The sequence below is a fragment of the Pavona decussata genome, unplaced genomic scaffold (genome assembly GCF_977016875.1).
Source record: "Pavona decussata unplaced genomic scaffold, jaPavDecu1.1 SCAFFOLD_9, whole genome shotgun sequence".
In the NCBI taxonomy this organism is placed as follows: Eukaryota; Metazoa; Cnidaria; class Anthozoa; order Scleractinia; family Agariciidae; genus Pavona; species Pavona decussata.
The window spans coordinates 1,321,545-1,346,662 of record NW_028145432.1 but is presented as its reverse complement, the minus strand read 5'-3'; the positions used below and the strand labels follow the sequence as shown (position 1 = coordinate 1,346,662).

The 25,118-nt window shown below is 39.1% G+C and overlaps 4 protein-coding genes and 1 long non-coding RNA gene across 6 annotated transcripts in view; 1 reads left to right on the top strand and 4 right to left on the bottom strand.

Annotated features, from left to right (window-relative positions):
- The window catches only part of LOC146488443 (retinal homeobox protein Rax-like), a 205,067-nt gene that overhangs the window by 77,872 nt on the left and 102,077 nt on the right, over positions 1–25,118 (bottom strand). The gene's annotated exons all lie outside the window — the stretch shown is intronic.
- On the bottom strand, positions 836–5,525 carry LOC146488458 (uncharacterized). The gene is made up of 5 exons (XM_085116270.1): positions 5,437–5,525; positions 4,836–4,916; positions 3,918–4,121; positions 1,985–2,159; positions 836–969 (listed from the first exon to the last, which is right to left on the bottom strand). Exons 2-4 carry the CDS (start codon positions 4,900–4,902, stop codon positions 1,993–1,995), a joined length of 438 nt encoding a protein of 145 aa, XP_084972396.1. The 5' UTR covers positions 4,903–4,916; positions 5,437–5,525; the 3' UTR covers positions 836–969; positions 1,985–1,992.
- LOC146488457 (uncharacterized) lies at positions 12,473–12,979 on the bottom strand. Its single transcript, XM_085115760.1, has one exon. The coding sequence runs from the start codon at positions 12,977–12,979 to the stop codon at positions 12,473–12,475; it is 507 nt and encodes a 168-aa protein (XP_084971886.1).
- On the bottom strand, positions 18,392–19,656 carry LOC146488456 (uncharacterized). 2 transcript variants are annotated; one of them, XR_014866314.1, is made up of 4 exons: positions 18,843–19,656; positions 18,795–18,808; positions 18,555–18,675; positions 18,392–18,457 (listed from the first exon to the last, which is right to left on the bottom strand). It is a non-coding gene; the product is annotated as an uncharacterized LOC146488456 (long non-coding RNA). The 2 variants fall into 2 exon arrangements; XR_014866312.1 differs by having other exon boundaries at positions 18,795–19,656.
- LOC146488455 (uncharacterized) lies at positions 19,935–24,960 on the top strand. The gene is made up of 5 exons (XM_085116254.1): positions 19,935–20,108; positions 20,457–20,674; positions 22,560–22,656; positions 22,787–22,916; positions 23,307–24,960. Exons 4-5 carry the CDS (start codon positions 22,901–22,903, stop codon positions 23,837–23,839), a joined length of 549 nt encoding a protein of 182 aa, XP_084972380.1. The 5' UTR covers positions 19,935–20,108; positions 20,457–20,674; positions 22,560–22,656; positions 22,787–22,900; the 3' UTR covers positions 23,840–24,960.

Below are 25,118 nucleotides of genomic sequence, written 5' to 3'. Positions count from 1 at the left end.
CCAATTCTCCAAATAGTACTGAACTTTAATCTATCTTTTCAAGTTGACATCTCGGTAAATTCAATAAGTGCTAAGTTAATTTCTGTCGAAACTTCACATATCACGTTTTGTCAATTCAATAGCTGTTAATTTAATTTTCGGCGTTTAATACCTTTGTTTAGCTGAGTCATCAGATTTAAAGTGGGAATGGTTTTATGATACGTGGTAATTCGAAATATATGTAGTTTTTGTTAAAGGTGGAAAGCTCTTTAATTAAACAGCGAAAGTATGTGCTTCAACAGCCGCTGTCTAGACTTTTGAGTAGTCTTGCAATTCAGTTCATGCTTTACTAGTAAGTTCTCTAAGAACTCTTGCCGACTCTGCAAGGAATTGAAAGGAATTTTCAATTTAGGTTGCTTTAAAAAATAGCCTTATCAACAATAGCTTCTTGAGTTAAAACTATATCTCTTAATTTACTTTCGCTAAGATAAAACAAGTTATCTATTCACTTCTTTGTACTTGTTTTAGTTGAATAGGTGTACGAGTCACATATAAATTAGTCAATTTGTACTGTCTTTTTTTTATTACATCTATGATTACATCAATGTTGCCTCTACGATTACACGAAATAAACGCTGTTGGACCCAAGTTAAGTGAGTGACGGCTCTTTCGAGTTTTAATTCCCCCGTTGTCAGTTATTCTAGGCGAAAGAGAATCGTAAAGTCCGTAGTTATCTTACAGAAAGTGGTAAAAAAAAGTGAAGGAGACGCTCCTCTTTGTTGTTCTTCCGGCTAAAAGAGATCAATGAGGAGAAAGGCGCATCGGGTTGACGCAGAAATGAGAATTAAAACGGGAATGCTTTTTCAATGCTCTTTATTTCCCCTTAAACCACCATGTTCTTGTGAAGTCTTACAACAGTAAACCCCCAAATTGTTTCCACTTTGATTCCACAGAGACTTGAGTCAGCCAGCAGTTTCTGGTCGATAAATGCTGCAGAAAATATAGATTAAAAAGAGAGTTTATGAGATGCAATGATGAAATTTCAACTAAACGGTGATTAAAACTAACAGGGAAAAGAAATTGAAAAGGTGGGTATGTGTTGAACAAAAAATATTTTGACCATTGAGTTGGATTACCGTCACTGAGGAGATCAATGCCAGATTGGAGGAAATATCACTGGAATAAGAGGAACTTAGCAGGAGATCAAAAACGTTTTTGTCAAAATTGTTTTGCTTTCAGTCAAGTTAAAGTTGATGAATTTCGAACAAGATATTTCTTACTTTTTGCTTCTCAAAATTGGTATTAAGAGAGTTTGTACAACAACAACAACAACAACACTGTAAAAGGTTACACCTCGCAACAGGTAACTCATATACAGGCTAATATACGAGGGTGGGGAGGGGGCTTATTTAAGGAAGAATTAAATTGTCCGAATTTTTTTTATGGGAGGGGGAAGGGAGGGGGGAGTTGTTACCTAGGGAACTTGTATTCGGCAGCGGGTGGAAGGGTGCTCACATAAGGAATTTTTACCGCATTTCTTATTTTGTATTGGTTAATACAAAATAAGTCTTGTAAAATAAAGGAAAATCCTTAACACGTTGAGGGAGTGGTCAAACACCTGATTTTGGTGACAAGATTCATGAAAATGTACATAAGTGTTAATGGCATTATGTACTATATTGAAGCACCAGTAAAAAAAAAAGCATCGTGTAATGCTACCAATGAGTCATGCTGTACTTCTCCTTTTCTCTTCCTCTTACTCTTTCGATAATATGCTTTGTAACGACTGTAACTGTTATCTATAGTATGCATTGTATTTGGTTATATTTAGTCTATAATGTAATTTTGCCTCCTTCTACCCGCGCAAAACTGTAATGCGTATTTTAATCTAAGGAATGTCTTAACATCATCCGACTTGCCCGTCAGTAAACAAATGTTTTGATTGTGGCATTTAGATACAGTATGTAAAAAAGTAAACTTCCTACTGCCTATTTACAGAACTTACCGTCAAGTCTAGCCCTCCTTGATCTTTTTGCATTTTTGTTTTTGCTGGCTTTCGCCCACGCAGTCCCTGCCTCCCTCTTTGAGGTCCGGGGAGGGGCTGTTGCACTCTCGTGTACGCTTCTGCTTTCTTTTCTTGCACTTACTCCACGCGCTCCAGTCGCTCCAACCGCCATCAACTAAATTTCCGTTGAAAAACAAATAAATGTATCAGTCAGTGTTATGTTTATTTTAAGATTTGCTTAATTCAATTAAATTCGTTTATTTTGCCATTAACCAAAAAATACAACATAAATACATTATAGACGACACAATGTGTTAAAGGCTAGGAAGCCTATATAGAAGCTGGGTGCTTATTAACTATAGGCTTCCTAGAACTATAGGATAAACCATAGAAGTTAAGGGTACTGATTGAAAATTCCAATTAATTTTTTTTTAAAGAAAAAAAAAAAAAAAAAAAAGAAAGAAAAAAAAGAAGAGGTAAAGAAAAGGTGTGTAGCTCAACAAAGAGTCAATTTAACTTAGAAAGAAGGAATTTTTTAAGTCTTTTGCTAAACAAACCTGATACTTTCATTGTTTTGAATTTCACGACTTAGCGAGTCGAAAAACGTAGGACCTTGAAACCGAATTGAGAATTTTCGAAGATTAGTTCGACAATAAGTTATATAGAAAAGGTTGGAATTTCTTGTTTTATAAGAATGTATTTGGCTCGCAAGAGTAAACATATTACGAAATGCGACACATACATTGAGTTAACAAGAAACAAACATTCACTGAGATAAGAATGATGTATTACTAATTACTGTGGCCTATGTCACTGGCTGAATAACACATCATTGTCATTTCCTTTATTCTTAAAACATACCATAGTATAGTATAGTATAGTATAGTATAGTATAGTATAGTATAGTATAGTATAGTATAGTATAGTATAGTATAGTAATTCAGTTAGAGCACTAAAAATGCTTTGTCCATGTTTTAAACTAAGCACTATTTTCAAGAATTCATTGGGGCTATGATGGTGTTGAAACTTCCTGTGACGGAAACTAAAATCGCCCATTATATGACATATTTTGTTTTCTCTCGAGACTTATTAATAGATCATTGTCTGAAATAATAGATAAAGCTTTCCCTACACAACGTTTCAAAACATAAATCAGACAAGATCACTCGATACATAAAAACTCAAACCACCACCGGACCTGGGTGATGTTTGTGATTATACAGCTATCGATGCCACCTGAATGGGATGAGTCATCTAGCAAGGTCTCAGATATGGCAATGATTGAAAATGTTATTTCCAAATTGACTCATAAATTGGTTTGTTTGTTCACATTACGCAGCAGAAGACAGCGACTATTTAAGTGTAAAAGAGAGTGAAAGAACAATTTGGTTTAGACAATCCGCTGGTAACTTGGCATATTAGAGTTCGCGGGACACTAGGCACTAGGCATCTTAAACCAGCTGTTCAGTGAAACGTGTTCAATACAACGAAAGGAAATAAATAAATAATGGTAAAACTAATCAAAAATAATGAAAAAAATAAATAAATAAAAAAAATAAAAGAAAGAAAGAAAGAACGTAAAGGAGAAAGGAATAGATCTAGACACATTCTTTCGCTTTCACATCGTGCACCGCATCTTTTTACTTCACTTGTATCGATTGGTATCCTTGTCCAAATCCTTGGTTATGCTCCACTTTATTAAAAAGAGTAAACTGCTTTGTATTTTACTTTCTTTAATCATTCCGTCGATTAATGGTAGGCATGCTTATACTTAAATCAGTAAAATGAGTGAAGTCTCAGTTTCCGAAGTTAATTAAAAATGCTCAATTAACGCACAAATTGTTTCGACACGATGACTATGATAAACATGTGCTAAACAGATGGTAAATCATGCATATATTCTTGGTTATCAGTAGTGAAAGCAATACTTAACCGCATTTCCCTTTGAACACATGAAGAAAATCGCCAAAGTTGATGGGACTTAAAGAGCACCAATAAACGCCTTGTCCAAATGGCGCATCATCAGTGGTGCAGGAATGGTACTCCTTGTCGTTGTACTTAAAGGGAAAATGGCAGCAATTATGTAAAAGTGAAGTTGTTTTGTCCGTCTTGGTGCCAATATCGCAAACGTCACCTCCTGAAAGAAAGAAAGGAAGGAAGAATTAAGGATAGAAAGAAAAGAAATTAAAGAAGATGTACATTATACATAATTTTTGTGTTATGTTTAATGTCAGATGAATAGAATAATAAAACTATTGGAACTAAAGAATATACCAAGATATAATCTAGTTATATTTGAATGTTTCGTACTAGGCTTCCGAACAATGGCCTTTGCTAAATATGGCCAACGATGGAAATGCATCGCAACTTGGAAAATTAGGTTCTTCCTTGTGTCAGTTTAAAAAGTTGCTCCAAACTTATTATGTTTGTTCTCCCTCCAAGAACATAACGTGATGTGTTGCTTTTGGCGTTCCAGGAGCATCTTGCGTGCCAGAAAAGATACACCGAGTTTATTGAATCAATGTTGTGACCACCAAAACGTAAAACTCCCTATAGCGTAGCTTCTTTAAAACCACATAGCTAAGAAAGCATTAAAGTTGAGTTATTTTTTCTTCATTCGTTACTTATGACCGGCTGTACTCTAAGTAACTGAAAGGAAAAGTATAGCAGCAGTACAATCATGATTTCATGATACATTCTAAAATGTATCTTCATAGAACATCCAACAGTTTTGCACATCAAAAGAGCCAAGAGCGTAGCAAGCGCTAAGTTTATTTCCTCCATTCAAAACCGTTAGATAAGAAACCTAAGTTAGCTTGAAGCCAATTAGTTTATCACAGTCTTAAATTACCTCCAAAAAGTGCAGATACTGACATCACCAAACAGAGCAACATACATATCTTCAAGGCAGAAGTCATCGTGGCTTCACTTTCTGGCAAAAAAATTACAGAAACATTATCCTTAATTTAACGACTACATAGTTGTATCGTCTCATCGTCTTATTTCCAGGGTATATGAACAGAAAGATGCTTACTAAAAATGATAAAGCAGGAATCGCCGAGTCCCTCTTGGAGACAAAATTTGACGAAACTTCGGAAACTAACTTAAAATGGCACCTGGAAATTCTCAAAGAAAGTTTCGAGTGACTCGCTCAACTGAAAGGCACTGCCAATCAGTTCGCAACATAAAATCCTACAAGATCCGCGAAATCGAACAATGGCGATGGAACCCCATGGGAAGGAGTGCAAAAACGAAACTTAGGCGACTGCGGCAATTTTCCGGGGAGGGAGACCCTGTTTAAAGCAGGGTTGTTTTCACAAATCAGATTAGCTCGTTGGGCCCGCTATCCTGACAATTTCTTGTTAGAAAGAGTCTAGCTCTAATGAACCTTGAAACTTTTGACAAAAAAGTGGACAGTTTTAAAAGGGTTACACTACTATACTCAATCCTACCTGACAAGCCAAGATGTGTTACTTGATCTCCTGAAAAGTAGCACTGGTTTATGACACCCGTGTGCTGTATTTATGGGGTAGGCCTTTCTTTGTTGATCCTTGACCTGCCGACGCGTTTTTACTGTCTCCATGCCCGTTTGTATTTGCATTAACCCACGATGGCGCAACTGTAGGTGCGTAAATGGTGCGTGGGAAATGAGTTAATCATTTTTTGTGGGTATATCCCCCATCCCACTCATATTTTCAAGCCGACATTTACTCCTAGAAAATAAAATGAAAACATGATTTGTCCATGGCAATAATTCTATGTTTACAGCACACAAAAATATGGAATTTCAGTTTTATTGAGTCGTGTTTTCATTTCCTTTGCCCCAAATCCAAAAACGTGTTTAGCAAATGTTTAGTTTTCGTTCGTTCTGCCAACGCTTTTGTCCTCCGGTTAAATCCTGCCCCTTCTTACCCGAATTTCACCCACACTGGTACCGCTCCAAGCGTGCGTGGTCCGAACCTGAACACTAATTAGGAATATTTACGGAAACTAAACGCAAGCAGCTCTTGCGAGACAATCAGACTACAACAATTCTATGTCACAACTGACTGAGAATTATGGCGTTTTGTGTCCCTTCGTAATGCTGGGTTTCAGCTAGCCTCCCTCGCAGGTCTAAGCCCTTTTGGCTCGTCACGCAATCTTTCCTCCCAACTAAGATTGCGTGACGAGCCAAAAGAGCGTCAGCGAGGTAGGCTAGGTTTCAGCGAGTATAATTATTTGTCTATATTTATCCATGATACCAAAATGGTCAAGGTGCTACCCAGGTGGGTCACTGTCTGGATCAATACTGACTGAGAAGTATGGCGTTTACTGTCCCTTTGTAATACTGGGAGTCAGTGAGTGTAATCCATGATGCAAAAATGGTCAAGGTGCTACCCAGGTGGGTGGTCGCTTTTCATCCTGCCAACGCGTCTGTTTGTTCCTATCAACCCCCGCTGCCGGCCAGTTAAGGCCTTATACTATAAATTGGAAGATGATCAAAGCCTTTAGAAATTATTTTCACCATTTTTTGTTCTGTTTCCTGGTATTAATGCCTCTGCACAACTGAAAAAGAACGATAATGGTGTTTACACTACAAAAAAATTTCCTTAGTGCAAACACGCCAAGGCGCGTAGTGCGTGGTTAAACCTTGGTCTGCCAACGCTTTTTTTCTGTTTCTATGGCTGCTCCTACTCGCGAATGAACCAAGGCGGGTGCGTGGTGCGTGGTTAAACCTTGGTCTGCCAACGCTTTTTCTTTCTGTTTCTATGGCTACTCCTACTCGAATCAACCAAGGTGCGTAGTGCGTGGTTAAACCTTGGTCTGCCAACGCTTTTTTTCTGTTTCTATGGCCGCTCCTACTCGAATCAACATACGCCGACATCTACCTGCCTTAACATCACCCTTGAAAGTAAACCTAAATACAGTTGCGAACTCATTTGAACCAAAAAAAAAACCCAACAACAAACAAACAGGAACTAAAACAAAACAACATAAATCAAAGAGCATCAGTTCTGTTTCCAATAAAGTCAAATATGTTTTTTCAACATTACTGCGTCCTACTTCCATCATCTCCGTACAAAAAAAAAAAAACCAAACAAACAACAACAAAAAAAAAACAAAACACCAACTTCTAAGTTTATGGTCGATATATATTCCTAATCTGCCAACGTACTTTTATGTCTTATGTGCGTTCCTAATCGAATCAACCCACGCTACCACCTCTGTGGGTCTCAGGGGGTGATGTGTGTGGGAAGTTGATCAGAAGTTGAGAATGTTGGAAAGAATCCTATGATACTCTCGGGGCTACTTGAAAAATGAAACAAAACTAGGAAAAAACAATCGAGTAGCAATAGTTTCACGTCTGCACCACAGAGGAATGTACAGGGTCTCCGTGATTCTGCTCCCCCCTGGGCTGGAAGTTGACCATTTATATTATACCTTTGGCAATTAGCACTAAAATTTGCATTAACCCAAATTCTGACAGATTGAAAGCCAATGGAAACAACACACTAATTCGGTTTGCCCAAACGGTAAATTCTACCGCTATTACTTGAAACATCGGCCATACGGTATGTATACCGTTGGCATCATCGGAGGCTTGACCAGGAGGGGGGGGGGGGGGGGGATGGGAAAAATTGGCTAGGAAAAGCCCTAGGTACGAGGAGGACATTTTGTGACTGTTCACCAGTTCCAGGCCTTTTACCAGGTATGAACCGCGTGCGTGGGTACATGTACGCAACAGAGAAAATATTTGACATATGATTTTCCGTTCCATTCACAAATATCGGACTTTTCGTAAAGGGTAAACTATTCGAGTATTTTGCTACAGTTCAGAGTATGATTAGTGGACAGATCATGAAACGTTTGTTACCTAAAATCTGTTTTGAACCTCTTATGAACGAAACTGGAGCGATGCATTTTGATCTTACTACGTAGGTTACTGACCAGTGGTTTTGAGGAAGGAGCCATTATCAGTTGATGATTATCTTTGAAAACTGAAAAGCTGTCCAGTAAAACGCCAGTATAACCTGAGTGAATCATAGCGTTTGAATCTGCAGTTCTTTTATGGCGATTTCTTTTATTTCTACTGTGTTTCTGAGTTGCATGTTGGCTGTAAGTTAACATAGCTTTTTCAGTGTTATACAAAAGAAAAAGATGCATCGATACAATTCACATCAATTTAGTCGACAACTGTACAGGATGTATCTTTTGTCCACACGTAAAGTGCAGATGACTGTGAAAAGATTGTTGCGCCGGAACGCCGCTGCGCTCCTTGTTTTCCTTTCTCCTCAAACTGTAACGGAACAACCATTAACCGAATCGGCACGCCATGTATGGATCACGGCACGAAGCCTATCCAGTAAGTGACAAGCGCCATGACTGGAGGTATTTTGTGTTCATATTTTGCACTCGTGTGAAATCGATCTAGTGTATAGTGTGTAGAAAACGCATTTAACCGTAGTCACTGTTTCTATACAAGAGACGCATTCTGATCCGTCTGGAGCAAACCTAGACAGTTTGTCAGGCCGTGTGTATCTTTATCTAAGTATGTCCGTTGAAGATGGATTATTCGTCCGTCAGCAGAGCTTTTCTCTCAAGGCGCACAAAGTTCGTGCAAGCCAATAGCGTGTGCGTGGTTTGTGAGCCTTTGCTCAGACGGAACCCTGCATTATCCGCATAAACAGACGACTTAATCGTTTATCGGCCAAGACGGTTTGTTCTACATGGATAATGAATCACGAGTTCAAGATTTTAAATTGCAAATAATGGTGTCCATCGCTGGTCAGATGGACTTCCATCAGCCACCCAGTCGTTTGGAACTGTAATGTTTGTTAGTTTCTGTTGTATAAGTTATCAGTCTTTGAGTACAAAGAATCTAAAACCTTATGAAAACGAAAAATTGTGTTTTAATCCACCATGCTGCTCTGATTTATAAACGGGGGCCATAAATAGTGTTACTAATCGGCATCAAGTCTTGTCTTTCTCAAGCTTCATTATAAACGTGGGGCAGGTTTCTGTAGTATCCTCAGGCTAAGTACAGTAGCGGAACTGACAGCAGCCGTTTATATCAGGTCACAAACGGTAGGATAAGAAGATTTCGGCTACTTTCGGTCGTTTGCGTTTTGTCAAAGCTTCGTATATTTTTTTATTTAAAGCATAAATGACGTCTTATTTCCTCTTTGCAATATGCATATATTTTTTCGGCGTTCTTTGTTAGTCTGACGTCTTTGCCAACGTTTTGGCTGTTGCTGGGAGATGTAGTCAATTGGGTTAAAATATAGGCCCTGTTTGTCTGTCATGTAAGCGCTTCACGTGCAGTTGTTAGCGCCAACTGATAACACTTTTCTTCTATTCTTTGCCCCCGACGTGACAACGCGACCAGACAGTCGTGTAAATGTAAATGTACACGTGCACAGAATTTAAAACAACACTGTATAAGCAATCTACATGATTGAAGTAGTAAATAATTTTCCAATGTCCCTATAAAATTATACAGAAAAATATTTTAAAAAAATTTCAACCCCTAGTTCGCAACAAAGCAGACTGCCCAAGGAAGTGGGTGGAAGGGTATAAAATAATGGCTACACTGTAGTCCACTAAAGTAAATGTTCTTGCAAAGCGACGGTGGTAGTTTACTGTGCCACCGGCCCTAAACAGGTAGCTACCTGAATGGTTGATGAAAATCTTGTGACGGTGACCATTATGCAATATTTAGAACAATACATAATATTACTCAAGGCTTTTTATTGCTAGATTTATTTTTAAACTTGTTATCAATATGCACGTTAAGCGGTTTTGTTGTGATTTCATTCTTCATTCGTTTGTTGGATAACAAACACTCGTCTTGTTAAATAATATCGGGTCGAAGTGATAAAACTCGGTATAGAGTGTTTTCACATGACGTCACGGCGGCCATGTTGGTGTCCCAAAACAAAGAAATGGCGGCCATGTTGGTGTCCCAAACTAAACCTCTGGGAATTGAACTCTATTTTTATGCAAATACTTTTTTTTGTTTCAGTAAACCAATATGACCGGTAGTCACGTGAATGAAAATGCTCTATAGTGAAATAAATTCTCAGTCTCCTCCGTTGAATATCATTAGGATAAACTGGAACGTAAATCTATACAAAGGATTTAGAACCCTGAATTTTTAAAACTGGAAATTTACAGCAGTCGTTCAAACACGCTTGCGAAAAGACTAAAACACTAGCGCGGACTTTTCTTTTTTTCATTTGGATCTTGATTTATAAGGCAATTCAATTATTATTCTATACTGCAAGGTATATTTGTTATATACGGTATTAATTGTTACCGGCTTCAAAGTATAGCTAGTCACATTATGTAGATTATTCGTAGTTGTTGGGAACTTTCTATTATTTGCCCTAGCAAAGCTGTTTTTCGGAACACTGAAGGTTGATTTCTATCCAGCGTAATAGCGGGAGTTTGTTTCAGTCAAACGTTTGTAATCTATTTTTGCCGGGGATTTAGTTGCTGTCCGTATTATCGGGGTGTCTGTAATAGCGCGGTGTCCGCAAGGCGAGAGTTGAATGTACTTGTCATAGTTGTCAGATTTAAAACTACTTTAGTTTCTTTCAGTACCAAGTACAACGGCGTACAACGGCGCCATCTGAAGGTAGGGAACATTTTTAGTTACTGAAAGTACCTAAATAAACCCTTTTGTCACTGCGCCTGGAGTAGATTTTGAATTCGTTTCCCAAAGATGTATTGGTTGCGCTCTCGTCACGCAATTTTGTTTTAGAAACGGAAAATAAAAGCATTTAGTGAACAGAGGTTGAGCAGCTGAAACGTTTCAAATAGAATATTACTTTAATTTCAGTTGTGCTGGGGTCAAATATAAATTGTCTTATAATAGGGAACATTGTAGTGAATTGTAGAATAGAGATCAAAGCTTACGTAGCGCAGTTACCAGAAGTGTCCTGTTGCCGGTATTAGTCATCGGAACCTGTTCCGCAAAGTCCTATTTTTGTTCTTGCCTTTGTACAGTCATTAGAAAAATTGCCCGGTCCGACTTTATAGCACATCCAATGAAATAGAGCAATTTCGATATATTAAAATTTTAGCTTGGCTACGGGGCTTAGGGGAATCAATGGAACAACAGAAATAGTTTTATTCCCCTTAGCTTTGTAGCCAATTAGACAAACCGTAGACAGCAGACTTCGATGCTTATTCACGGATCACTTGAGCCCGCGAACGGATATGCGTAGAAAAACTGCGCAGACCATTTTTTCCGCTCTGAAGGCTTACTCTGGGATTCAGAGCCAGAGCAGTGATTAAAAGTAGCAGGTGTAGGGGTAGTTGAAAGTTCATCCATTTCATCATCTGCGTCACGATCTACTGTAAAATCAACAAAACCAAAAGAAGTCAAGATCATGGAGAAGTCAAAACATCCTCTTCTCCTGAGCCTACGATCTTTTAGTCAGCAGTTGGATCGTAAGCAACAACCGCTGGGAACGAGATTCTTACTACACCTGAAAGAAGTACAGGGAACGTCGGCGAAATTTCGCGACAAATGCATGGAACTGCACAGTTTTCGCAGCATATAAAAGTGGACGAAACAAGCCGTCTTTGAAGAAGAGATGAATAAAAAGCTGCTAAACGCTGTAGCCAATATTTGTGACCTTTTTTCTACCTGATCCTTCTTTCTTCACCCTCTTATTTCGTTCTATTTCTTGTCCTGGATTTTATCGACGCCCTCTTAAAAGTCGGTTTAGCTGGTCCCACTTTTGCTTAGGAATGCGTGTAGGTTAGCTAGGTATTCAGAAAAAGTAATATAATAAATGATATAATAGAATACAACTAAAACTATAAAAGTATTCTAAAGCGCTACTCTGCAATAAAAATTCAATGCTACAGAAAAGTAAGCTTATATATAAGTTAAAAGTTAAGATAAAAATTTAATCATATCGTGATACGTGACATCCTACATACATTGACTAACATTATTTCCCTGGTAGAATATAATAATAAATAAAATAATAGTTTGTCTCACGATGTAGTCACTAACTTTTAAAGTTGTAGATAGCGACATTTCCACTGGTTACAGCTAGTCTTTATCAGGCGATGAGGTCGGTGTCGGTATTTATATCAGTAGTAGTATCACGAGGGTCGGCTGTGATAAGAAATTCCCCGCTGAATCGGGAAGAAAATGCATCCTCAGAGGTCCGCGATTGCTTTGGCCTCCTGTTGTGTTTCTTGGTCGTTGGTATCCAGGCATCCGGAATTTCTATTCCCTTATCCCTATTGACGCTGTTACGGTATAGCGCGGTGTGGATGGCTTCCTTGACTCTGCGTCTATACCAATGTGAGTCTCCATCAATAAAATTTACTGGTGAAGGTCTGGCTGCGGGCGAGTCGTATATCTTTCTCGTGCTCTTTGATGTTTTTCTGATTAGGCCTCCCAGTTTCGCCGATGTGGATTTTGTAGAATTCGCCAGGGATCTTACACACTACGCAGGCCGCACCACTTGTGACCTAAGTGTGGTGTCAGACTGTGCGTATGCCTTGTTGCTGTAGGCAGCTGCGAAGAGGCCCGGAAAGTCCCCTTTGTAAGGTAGAACCGCTGTGGACTGCCACGGGCTCTCTACTAGATGTTGGTCTACGGGTCAGCTTCTTCAAAAAGGAGAAAGGATAAGCGTTTGAAACAAGTACAAATGATAAACGTTTCTTCTCCTTAGAGATAGCTGATGATCGGGTCACAAGACCTTTCGCCCACTTGACAATACCGCGTTTTTCTGTTTGAGAGTGGTGTGAATCATACGCTGAGTATTGATCAGTGTGTGTCAGTTTCCTGTAGACACTGGAGGTGAGGTGTCTAGGAAGGCGATCTTGCTGTGTATCTCGGTATCCATTGTGAAACGAATTGAGGGCTGCTGGCAGAAAGTTGTCAACATTGCCTTGGTCCAGGATTGTGAAAGTGTCGTCTACGAACCGCTTCCAGATCGTGGGCTTGTACGGTGAGGTTGCTATTGCCTGTTCAAAGGACATCTCCATGTAGAGGTTAGCAACAACAGCAGAAACGGGGCTACCCAGAGTTGCACCTTGCTTTTGTTCGTAGATAGACCAATCGTACTTGAAGTTTATGGATCTCAAATGAAATCTAGGAGGTCTGCAGTCGTAGCAGGTGTTAGCATGTTGCGGTCAGCAAGGTTGAGGTCACTCTCCAGCTTCTGTAACGCGGCTCGTACAGCATCTTGGATGGGGAAGCTGGTAAACAGGAACTCTACGTCGAATTACACCACGATCTCGTATTCCTCGATCCTCTCACTACTGATGGTGGATGTAAAGTAGCCTGAGTTGGTCATTTTGAAGTCCGAGGGACCTGTTAGTAATTGAGGTTACCGCCGTTAGCAAACTGTAGAGGGCAGTGTTATCACGGCGGTAGCAAAATGCTTGGACAAAGAACCGGCGTAGCTATTGAAGAGGATCCAGGACCTTCAACGGAAGGCTCATCCCACTCACTCGCGGCCGGCATGGCCACTCGTTATTTTTTTAAGTGTGGAAGACACGGCAAAAAATCTGAAAGTTGCTCTCAGATACAATGGACGCAGGCAAAGAAATTTTGATGATCAAGAAGTTTTCTCCAAAACGTGAAAATCTGTCAGGGGAAATAAGGGAAAATCTTGCTGACCAAGCAGCCAGTGGTATTATAACTCTCTGTCATACGAGATGGACATTGCGAACACCTCTTCACCTCTTTAACTTTATAAAATATCTCCCCATTTAAGAGCGAACGGCCGAAGGAAGTGAAACTTTGTGCCGTAAAAAGCAACATCAACACAACTGCACGACTAAGTGGATTCTAAGACATGCTGCAAATAAACTGCTACATGAACAGGGTTTGCAGGGAGAAAAGAGACCTTCAATTTGCTTAAAGCAAAGTCCTTCCATGGTTCATCCTCGATGCAATGATACATTGCAACAACAACAACAACAACAACAACAACAACAACAACAACAACAACAACAACAACATCAACAAAAAACAATAGGGATAAAATTCAATTTATTTTCCTCTCACCTATTTTTCAATGAACTGAATTCAACGTGCACGCTTAAATGTACATCATAAATTTACATATACGATTTCTAGCACATGAATGTGATGATCCGACGAACACTAGTCGAAAAATCAGCAAACCTCAATAAAAGAAAACTCTAAAAGGCCTCAACACTAGAGAGACCAAACCACGTGAAGTAGCTCGCAAACGTCGTCCATTGCGAACAACTGCCACCAACAACAGTACAAAAATCTGAAAAATTTTCTCATTGGCAGCTTGAAACGCAAACGCGAGATGACTTGGCCTGCCACAGAAGCTAGATCTTTAACTTTGATAATCTTACAATTTTTAACCTTAGAAATCTTGTGTTCAGTAACAGAAATAAAACCTTGATTAGCATCGAACACATTGCCTAACCAGGTAATAACTTGAACAGGTTTCCAAAGGGACTTTTCCTTGTTAGTTAGAAATCGAAACCAAGTCAAATGACCGCAAACTTTAAAGCTGTTAATTTTAGCCTTGATATTACTGACACCACTCCAAAAGTATCGTCACGAAAAAATATCCATGGGAATTCTCTTACACCTCCATGCATTGAAAATGGGCTTTAATATTTTGGTGAATAAATACAGTGCGCATGACACATGAAACATGTTTTGTTGGTGCGAATGGGGCTCTTCGAACACATTGTCAAACCAGTTAATAACTTGAACATGTTTCATAAGGGAATTCTCTTCATTAGTTAGAAATTCCTACCAAGTCAAATCAGAGCAAAAACTGTCAAGCTGTTAATTTTGTCCTTGATAGCACTGACACCACCCCCTAAACAAACCATCGTCAAGAAAAATGTCCGTGGGAATTCCCTTACACCTCCATGAATTGAAAATGGGCTTTGATAATTTAGTGAATAAATACGGCTGTGAACTGTGAGCTGAAAATACTTTACTACACCATCACCACCATCACCAAAGTCCCAGGAAAAAGCTAAATAATTTCCGGTGTTATGAAAAATTTCGACGTGATGGTACCCGGACTTAAGAAGATAAAACACCTTAGAGAAAATTTAAAAAGCTACGGAAATATCTTCGCATCTAAAATTACGCTTAAAGTGTATATGACACAAAAATGTTTTCTTCTCTTTTTTGCAGTTTTATATATACAAAAACCGATTCTAAACTTAAAACTTGCACGAACTTTTCCAAACGCCGTCATTTCCCGTTCGAAACAGTACTATTTTGACTCCAAAAGTGTGGCTGCTGCGCGCGGCCAAAACATAACGTGATAAGCGTATGTGACGTCACTTTACTTGATAACAAAACAAAAATGGTGGCGGAGTAAAGCCACTTCGTAAAGCATGCAGTCGTTCTTTTGGAGGTGGAGCGCCTAATAAGTACTGATTTCTTACAATAATGTGGAGGAAAAATGCCCAAACTTCTTCTGAACCAGCAGTTTGGGACAAAAGCGTCAAAGTGATTGTAGTTAAAGCGATTCAAGGTCTGCTAGTCTGCTACTCGGTGTTTTTCGGCTTGAAGCTTTTTCTGTAGCTTCAAACGGACTCGTGGTTTTTAGGGATCCGTCTCAGAGTGAGATATAACTCAAGAGGAAGGCCAACAGATTATATCATTTGAAAAATAGGACAGGTAATTCCGTGGTCTTTGTTGAATTCGGTGTGATCCTGCAACACGCGACAAGCGCGTGGTCTTCAATGTAAATAAGACACGATATTTTAAATTTCGTCGGACATTTCTAAACTCGACTAGTTGATTAATTATTTTGGTACTACCTTTTGACATCTGACTGCAGTTGCAGCCAGTTTCATCTGTTGCGGTCTGTTTAAAATTCTGATGCAGCTTTTAAGATTCATTACCGGTTAGTAAATTCCCGAAACAGACGCTAAATCAACTTCAAATCAATGTTGATTCTTAGATGGAAATTATTCCCGTTATTACCAACAAATGACAAGAACCAAAGATCTCTGAGAACATGTATTTACAAAATTAACATTTAATAGCTCTTCTAACAAGTTCACAAAAAATGAGACGCCGTCCCCCTTTGTTTACCCCGAGTTATGTCTCTGCTCGTCCTCTATCTGAACACCCGTGCGAAATTGGTATTCGAATATAAAGTAAGAACATTCAGCTTCCTGTATGAATTAATCTTTAGGAATTGTTGTTGTTTTTCCGCTTGTAAAAGCTAACAGTTGAAAAGGAGGCTTTACCTAAACGCTAACAGAATTCGACGCACAATCGCTTCCAAAAGCCGAGAAAATGTTTTTCGTGTCATATACACTTTAAAGACAGACACATTTACATGCCTTAAATCAAGAATCAATCTCTTCTTGTCGAAAGACTGGATGGTAACGGAAACTGGGTTAACTATATCAGGCTGATGGGCGAAAAGCTCAACACACTTGGCCTCTAAAACAAAATGACTTTCCTAACGCTTAAAAGTATTTTAGAACTAACTTTGGAAGGCGGGAGAGCCACAAAGGAGATTATATAACCGTCCTGAACAACGCTTAAAAAGAAGCCTGATGAGCTAATTTCACCCATTCATCATAACATAAGGTCAAACGACCACGAACCGAAGTTTTTAACAAACCGGCAATAATCAAAGATTAGGAGTGCTTTCGATGACCTCGATCCCAGGCTCTCTCTCCTTTGCCAAGTAGATGATGATGTTATTCGCCTCTGCAAAATCTGTGGGGGATGCTAGATACGCTTCCCCCAAGATCCATTCATTTGTTTATCGATCGACCGTCCCATACAATCTCGACTTACAGTTATAGCCTCTGAAACAAAATGACTTAAAGGGCATTTAAGTCAAGTATTTTAGAATTAACTTTGGAAGGCGGGAAAGACAAAAACGAGATTTTATAACGGTAGCGCATAACGGTTAAAAAGAAGCCTGAAACGCCTATTTTCAGCAATCCACTATAACGTAAGGCCGAGCGACCACGAAGCAAAGGGATAATTGATTGACCTGATGTAAACTCACAGTTAAACAGCTGCGGAATCTAAATTATTTGAATCTGAAATTTCGTCATAGCAAATGTTACTTAAATGATTAGAAACAAAAATTGAATCGACAACACTTTAGACATGTTCTTGATCACGGGCTATTCATTGACCAGACTGGAACTAATTGAGAGGGCACTGAGCCGTCGAATGTCCTGGATTGGTACAGGCAAAACAAGAACCTGCTTTGGTTTGAACCCTGGTCTTAAGCGTTAGTATAGGTTTAGCAGTATTGCTGTAAAATTGACTGGAGGTGGCGGTGGCTGGAAATGGCGTTAACGGAGAAGGTTCCTTTCTGTTGACCGTGGACATTGACTTGTTTCGCGCCGAGCCCTGTTTGGCTTGGGCACTCACTATGGCTTCTTCTCGAATAATCTTTCTCTCCGTTTATTCCTTTTATATTTTGTATTAACGACCATCCAAAGTCAGACTTGTCAGCCAGAGGAATGTGTTTCTGTCTCTCTGACAAAATTTTCTTGTCTATTTCTCGAGGGAAGCGTGGACTTTGTAAAACTGGGACGAACACGTTTCTTTAGCTTCTTCTATGGCGTCGCCAACTTTAATATTAAACCTGTACTGGCCCTCGTTTCCTTTTTCCTTGAAACGATGTGGTTCATCAAATTTGAGGTTATTTATCTATTTGAGATAACAATCGGTAGTGCCCGCATGGGATCGCGTAAGATCGGTCAAGGAATGATCTAACATCGAATTTGAACTCCTCTTTCTCTTGACAATTCTAACGACATCGGTCTCCTCCATGATCGAAGGATAAATGGAAAGATGTGACAAAAGATAACTTAAGGGCACTTCCTGGGCTTGATATGGTAAAAAAGGGAAAAAATCATTTTTTTCGACCAAATAGAATTTGGGGATTTTATCTAACATTTACTGAAAAAAAAAATTGAAAAATATTAAAAAGCGCGCGAGATATTTAGGAAAACGTATTTCCATCTAAAAGTAAATAAATGAAAAAGGTGTCATAATCTTCTTAGTGCGAGACGCCCCAGAGGAATTTTCGCGGCAAACGCTTCATCCGGGAGCTCTTATTTCAGAAATAAACATATTTTGTTCACATCTCGCCTGCAGAAAATTTCTCACTTCGAATTTTATATTCTTTGCCGGCGCTTCCCACATGGAAAAGTCATCAAAAAACGAAAAGAGCCTGTGGATAAAATCCCGGAAGAAGCCAGGGCCTAAGAAAAAGGGAAAGCGAAAACGTGATCTTGCAGAGAGCAACAAAGGCTCTTGGTTCGACCAAGAAACTCTAGTCGACGTTGAAGGTTCTGTCGAAGGTGATCACGAAGAACTGGAGCAGCGGCCTTCAAATTAATCCACTGTTATTGGATCAAGTACACAGAGGTCGATTGCCGTGCAAAAGTCCAGGGTAACTTTGCAAGCGTCCTGTGAAAATATCAAATATCATATTCTGCATCCTCTGGGCCGATTTCTTTCTTCTGCAGCGAAATAAAACCAAATAACGTTTTACTGCGCGTTTGTAATGAAACATTGGAATAAAATCAGCAAGAATTAGACCGATGAAATAGAACTCACCAGAAGCGTATCAGCCCACGTGTAATACTGGAGATAGCGCGTTCTGCGTGGTCCTTTCTCTCGCTTTTTGCTCCGCTCCACGCTATCTTGAATATTTCTTACGAAGAAATCACCATCGTACCTAAATAACAGTAAAAATGCGATTTTCTTTCATTATACATTTCCCTTTGATACGAAATGAATAATCGCTTTAGCTTGAAGCGTAAATTACATTACACGCAATCAAAGCGAACAACCTACCCAATAGATTTCATCTCTGTTATCGGTGCACTCCTCCGAGGAGTGCACAGTTTGGCAAACTCTCCGCTGACGCGCTTCTGGTTTCGTTAGCCTTGGTTTTTCCCCGTTTTCCTGGTTGATTTTTACGTTTTCCTTTCGCCACTTTCCCCATCTCGCTCGATCACAACAGCGGAGTCTAAAACGTGTCTGCAACGCGATACTTTTTCCGCGAAATTCTGTGCTATTGTTGTTGACGCCATGGGTTCCTGTTGCTCGATTGGCTCGCCACCTAATGAGGTGTCATAATCTCCTGTGGAGGCTTGTCTTTCTTGCAAACCTTTATCGAGCGAAAACTCGCACTTGAATTTTGGCAGAGTATGTCGGCTTTGAACGAATTAATAGGATATGTGGTTTTGACGGATTGTCGTGAAATTTGGCCAGAAGATTCGAGGAATAATGACAAACAAAACGGTGTCAGGGAATTTTGATTTTCAAAATATTTTTCCCGTGGCGACTGTTTACGCAACACGACTCAAATATTTTTTGCTACCCAAACTTTAGACGTGGATATCTAAATAACCAATCAGAATTTCGAAAAAGCCTGACACCTTTTTGTTGATTGATGCCTTGTGAATAACACTGTGCAGCGATTTCGTTCTTCGCGCGGCGTTCGATAACCGATTAATTCAATGGAACGACCATCGGTCGATTCGAGGTTCTACTGGCTCCTGGCACTTAAAAAAGGAAACGATTGCTCAATTATATTTTTTATAGGAAACTACATTTATTAAGCTTTATAATGATATACAGTTTGTTAGAGGTTTATTAAAACTTGCGCGCGTACGATTTTTTTCCAAAGGACACCCGCGAACCCAGGAAGTATCCTTAAATAGGTATCGGTTCCCACGTGACACACATATCCTGTATAGCCCTCCCTTATACCCAATGCCGCGAACTAGTCCCAGTCCCCACTGCTCTGATGCCGCAGAAATATTTCCTTTCCGGCTAATTCGTATAAACTCATTCACCAAAAATTCCATATATAATGATGGAGCGTGGGGAGCAGGTTAGTCAGGTTTGTTATTTGACTAACCAATATTTACGCTGGTAATAAATAAATTATGAGCATTAATAGAAAGCCTTGAAACATCGCGAAGGAATTAGGTGTAATTCAACTCCAAAACATGTAGCTGGAGCTAAAAAGCTGAGGAGCTAACATGGCCTCAGTTGTGGGATCGACTCGGTTGGTCTTTCTAATTCTCGATGTGTTGCTGGGAGTTGTATTTGTGGTGACAAACACAGACTTCTGTGGGAGCGCTTTTGAAAGTCATTACGGTAAGTAAACGTTTACGAACAGGCATGATTGTCTTTTTTTCTCTCTTGACATTAAGAAGGTTCGTTTTCGAATTCTCTAACTGTACGTTTTTTGTTGCTTTCCTGAAAGTGAATTATGAGGGTGAAAGTGAGCTTACAACTGTAAATACATGTTTCGTTTCTAACTATTCACTTATGCCACTTCTCCAAGTTTTTTAAGGATTAAGAGTTCCCGTTTTTCGAGTCATTTGACAACAGCTAAGAAACCGTCTCCGTCAATTTTTAGAAGAGACAAACAAGAAAAGTTAACTTAGCTCGTTAATTAAAGTGTTTTCATTAAACATTTCTTTGATGTTGTTTTTGTTTTAGACTATGTTTTAGTTGGTCATGTCATGGGTACAGTTGTAGTTTCTGACGAGTTTGAATGCCAACTAAAATGCCTTGGAAATGACTCCTGCAAATCATTTAATGTTCATCCTGGCGCTGACAATGGAAAGCACATTTGTGAACTGAACAACAAAACAAGACACATGAAACCGCGTGATTTTCGAAGGAAGAAAGAATCTAGCTATTATGGCGCTGTTAAGGTCAGTTGAATGTTTATAATTGTCATCCTTATGGTCGCTCTCCTGCGAATTTTGTCAATATTGGAAGAGAAAGGGCGTGATAAATTTGTTCAGAGAAATCGTTCTTTGGATGCTTAGAACAACTGACAGTTAGTTTTACGTTCGGTTTTTAATCCTCATCTATAATTCTCTGAAGGGAGCTAACATTACACGGGCGATTCTAAATGCAAGGGACAGGCAATGACAAGGCATAATTATTATTCACTTATAATTTAATTTATTTTTTGGACACTTTTAGGTGTTGATGGAATATGTAAGGCGATGTGGTACACCGCAAAAAAGAAAAGACGAATAGCAAAATTATAATAAGACTCATATAGAAAAGGTAAAAGCTAAAAAAGACAAATACTGCGATATTATAGTTTATAAACAGATATAAAGGGCAGAGAGAGTGTGTAATTAATTATCAACACAGAAAGAAAGGGAAAAACGAAATTAAGTGCAGTCGTCCCAGTGTCTCATTGGGTATCAGTGATAGTCTATAATACGACTGCTTCAAAACTCAGGAACACTAAAGCAGTATACATAACTGGACTTATTTCTAGCAGCGGGAATAAAACAAATGATGCAGAAGGAATTAGCTCTACCGCACAATAGATTAAACTGCCTGCAGTTCTCATATGACATTTGTCTCTCAGTAACAATTAGTTCGTGCTTTTAGCGTGCATATATCAGGGGCACCCATTAGTTTATTTCGGTGGAATATCGAAAAGACATTAACCGCTTAATTTAATCAATTTGGATCAAAGTCTGGAGAAAAACGGTAGATTCTGTGAGTACGGGAATACAGATGAAGTAAAACAAAAGAAAGAAAAGACAGAAAACAAAACAACTCCAAACAAGACCTAACCACAATAGTTCAAAAACAATACAAATACAATGCTCTCCGGTACCTCCAGAAGGACCCAGAAAAAAACAAGCGATTTCGATCCAGAATGCCCATTGTTCTTGTGACATTTACTAATAGTATCTTAGTTCTGTCATCGCAAAGGATGAACAACTACAGCCAACAAAACAAAACCTCGCATTCATTAGTATTTTGTTTTGAACAGTCCCTGTGAACAATCACAACCGAGGGAGACAGAGGCTCGCTACGGGAGAAAAGACAGGAAAACCTTTAAATATATCTAAAAAAAATTTTGTAAACCGGGAACAAATAGAAAAGTACGTGCAACTGAAAAACTGACAACTAAACTTTTGCCCTTGCCAGCAACACAAAATATCAGAATGCTTACTAAAAGAGAAAATGGCATGAGATAAACAATAGAAACGAAAAATGTGTCGAAATAAACTGTCCACAACAGTCATATTGCGCATTATTATTCAAATAAGCACGAGCGGAGGGGATTTCATTGGTTGACATAAACGCACTCAAGAAAATTAAGGGAAGGGTCTTTAGTTATTAATTGGAAAAAAGCAAGGGGGTGGTCTATCTTCTGAAGATTTAGTCATAACATCGTGAGACTTAAGCGGCAGAATATTCTTGCAAATGTCGTCACATTGACACACAAGACACCTTGGATTTGTTTAACGCAATCATTTTTTGACCGCCACTCGCTGTTTTGTATTATTCAACAATAAACCGAACGCATTTCAAAATTAAGCGGAGAGCTATAACTTAAATAAACAAACCCCGGCCCTTTCCGGCTTGCTAGTATATCGGATTGATAATGCCCTCGGCTGAAAGATTGTCCTCAAAATTTCATAGTTGACCTGGAAGCCTCGCTTCTCGGCCATCTGTTCATTTTCCGGACAATCATTCAGCCTCGGGCATTGTCTTCCCATACACCAGCCCCTTGACGAGGTTTATTTACAAAATATTTATCATTTTCTTTACGTAACCCAGGCTTCCTGCGTCGATGTGTCTCATGACATGAAAAAACAAAGAGGAAGAGGCGAATGTCATCCGGGATATACAGGAAAACATTGCCAATCTCGTATTCGTGAGTAACGTTTTCAGTTCAAATAAATTATGGAAATGTTGTTGTTCTGCGTTAACCGTTTAAAATTCCGTATCAATTGTTAAGTTTTTTCGGAGAAGCACCCAAGCAAGTATTTAATTTTCTTTTGTAGCAAAGCCCCATTCTTGCAAAGAAATTCGGGATCTTGGATCACCGCTCCAAAGGAGACGGGAAGTACTGGATCCAGCCTGACAAGAGTGGAAACCCTTTAAAAGTATATTGTGACATGACAACTGACGGAGGTAATGTGTCGACTGTTACAAGAGGAATTGGAAAGACATCTATCTATCTACTTCCTTCTTTCCTCTCTTCCTTCCATCGTTTATCTTTGCTGCTATTAAAAAAAAAAAACACGGGCTGACTTAATCACTTATATCACTCACAAAAAACAAGGATAATCTTTGGAATTCCATTTGAATACTATTTACTCATTTCTGGGGTGTTTATAAAACACCGTAGTAAATAGAAACTATTCCACAGGGATGACGCGCAATTCTTTCCAACCAGACCTTCATAATGGTTCAAATTTGAGTTTAAGTTAAAGGGCAAGAATTAAATCTCCAAAGTGCATTAAGCTTAAGTTTAGTTTTATACAGCACCAATAATCTAGGCTTTACAATGACTGATTTCAGGAGGCTGGCTTCTCATCTCCAACATCGTACTGCAGAGCTCCGCTCCTCCATCTGAGCTACCAGTTAAGACTTCCTACCGCGGAATAAGCAGTGATCAGATGGTTCTCACCAAAACCGCCATGAAAGAGCTGATAACACACATGTCATTCATTCAGCTGAGATTCCACTGCAGTAAACAGCTGGGACGTACGTTCCACGTGACCACAGCTGTTAACAGGTCTGGTGAAGCTGTAGTCCAGTACTTCAGCGGTCAGACGGATGTCATGCCCGCCTCGTGTGGATCATTTGTCAGAATGCAAAACGACAATTCCAAGTTAGCTGGAGTCTGCCAAAACTGGGGCTTGGAGAGTGGTGCGTATAGGGTTGGTAAATGGGGTCATAGCAAGGATGAGGAGAGGCTGTACGAGTACCCTGCCTTTGAGCTATCTTTATATCATTGGAGGCTTACTTCCACTGGTATAGTTCTCTGCGATGATAATACGAATACAGCTACTGCGTCAACTGGTGATTTCTGGAAAGTGTTTGTTCGTTAAAACCTTGGAAGTTTTCAGTGTATTTTCTTAAACTTGCCTCATCTTGTCTAGTTTCAAGAATGAACAATTTAAACTTGCTTACGCCATGTTGGACCATATATCGTTGACCTAAAGTACTGAAACAGGATATTAGTTACGTACTTATCAACACGATAGTCAGGTGCTGTTGCCATGTTGAAATGTTCGTGTTTTTTGTATCCAGCTTTGCACAAGGATTTAACATTTTATCGTCGCTTAGCGTAGCATTTAGTTTTTAACGGAATTCTTCACTGTATTTACATTTATGCGCTTTCACCCGCAGAAGGGATCCTGTCAATTAAGTGCTTCATTTTCATACTTTCTGCTATTTGCTAACACAATAATCCTATAAAAGCCAATAGAACTTGTCCGCGTGGCACAACTAACTTCATTATGTCAAACGCTTTCAGGAGCGTTGACTTACTCTAAAGCTACTGCTTGTTATTGTTACTTAAAATACCAATTCTCCAAATAGTACTGAACTTTAATCTATCTTTTCAAGTTGACATCTCGGTAAATTCAATAAGTGCTAGGTTAATTTCTGTCGAAACTTCACATATCACGTTTTGTCAATTCAATAGCTGTTAATTTAATTTTCGGCGTTTAATACCTTTGTTTAGCTGAGTCATCAGATTTAAAGTGGGAATGGTTTTATGATACGTGGTAATTCGAAATATGTAGTTTTTGTTAAAGGTGGAAAGCTCTTTAATTAAACAGCGAAAGTATGTGCTTCAACAGCCGCTGTCTAGACTTTTGAGTAGTCTTGCAATTCAGTTCATGCTTTACTAGTAAGTTCTCTAAGAACTCTTGCCGACTCTGCAAGGAATTGAAAGGAATTTTCAATTTAGGTTGCTTTAAAAAATAGCCTTATCAACAATAGCTTCTTGAGTTAAAACTATATCTCTTAATTTACTTTCGCTAAGATAAAACAAGTTATCTATTCACTTCTTTGTACTTGTTTTAGTTGAATAGGTGTACGAGTCACATATAAATTAGTCAATTTGTACTGTCTTTTTTTTATTACATCTATGATTACATCAATGTTGCCTCTACGATTACACGAAATAAACGCTGTTGGACCCAAGTTAAGTGAGTGACGGCTCTTCCGAGTTTTAATTCCCCCGTTGTCAGTTATTCTAGGCGAAAGAGAATCGTAAAGTCCGTAGTTATCTTACAGAAAGTGGTAAAAAAAAGTGAAAGAGACGCTCCTCTTTGTTGTTCTTCCAGCTAAAAGAGATCAATGAGGAGAAAGGCGCATCGG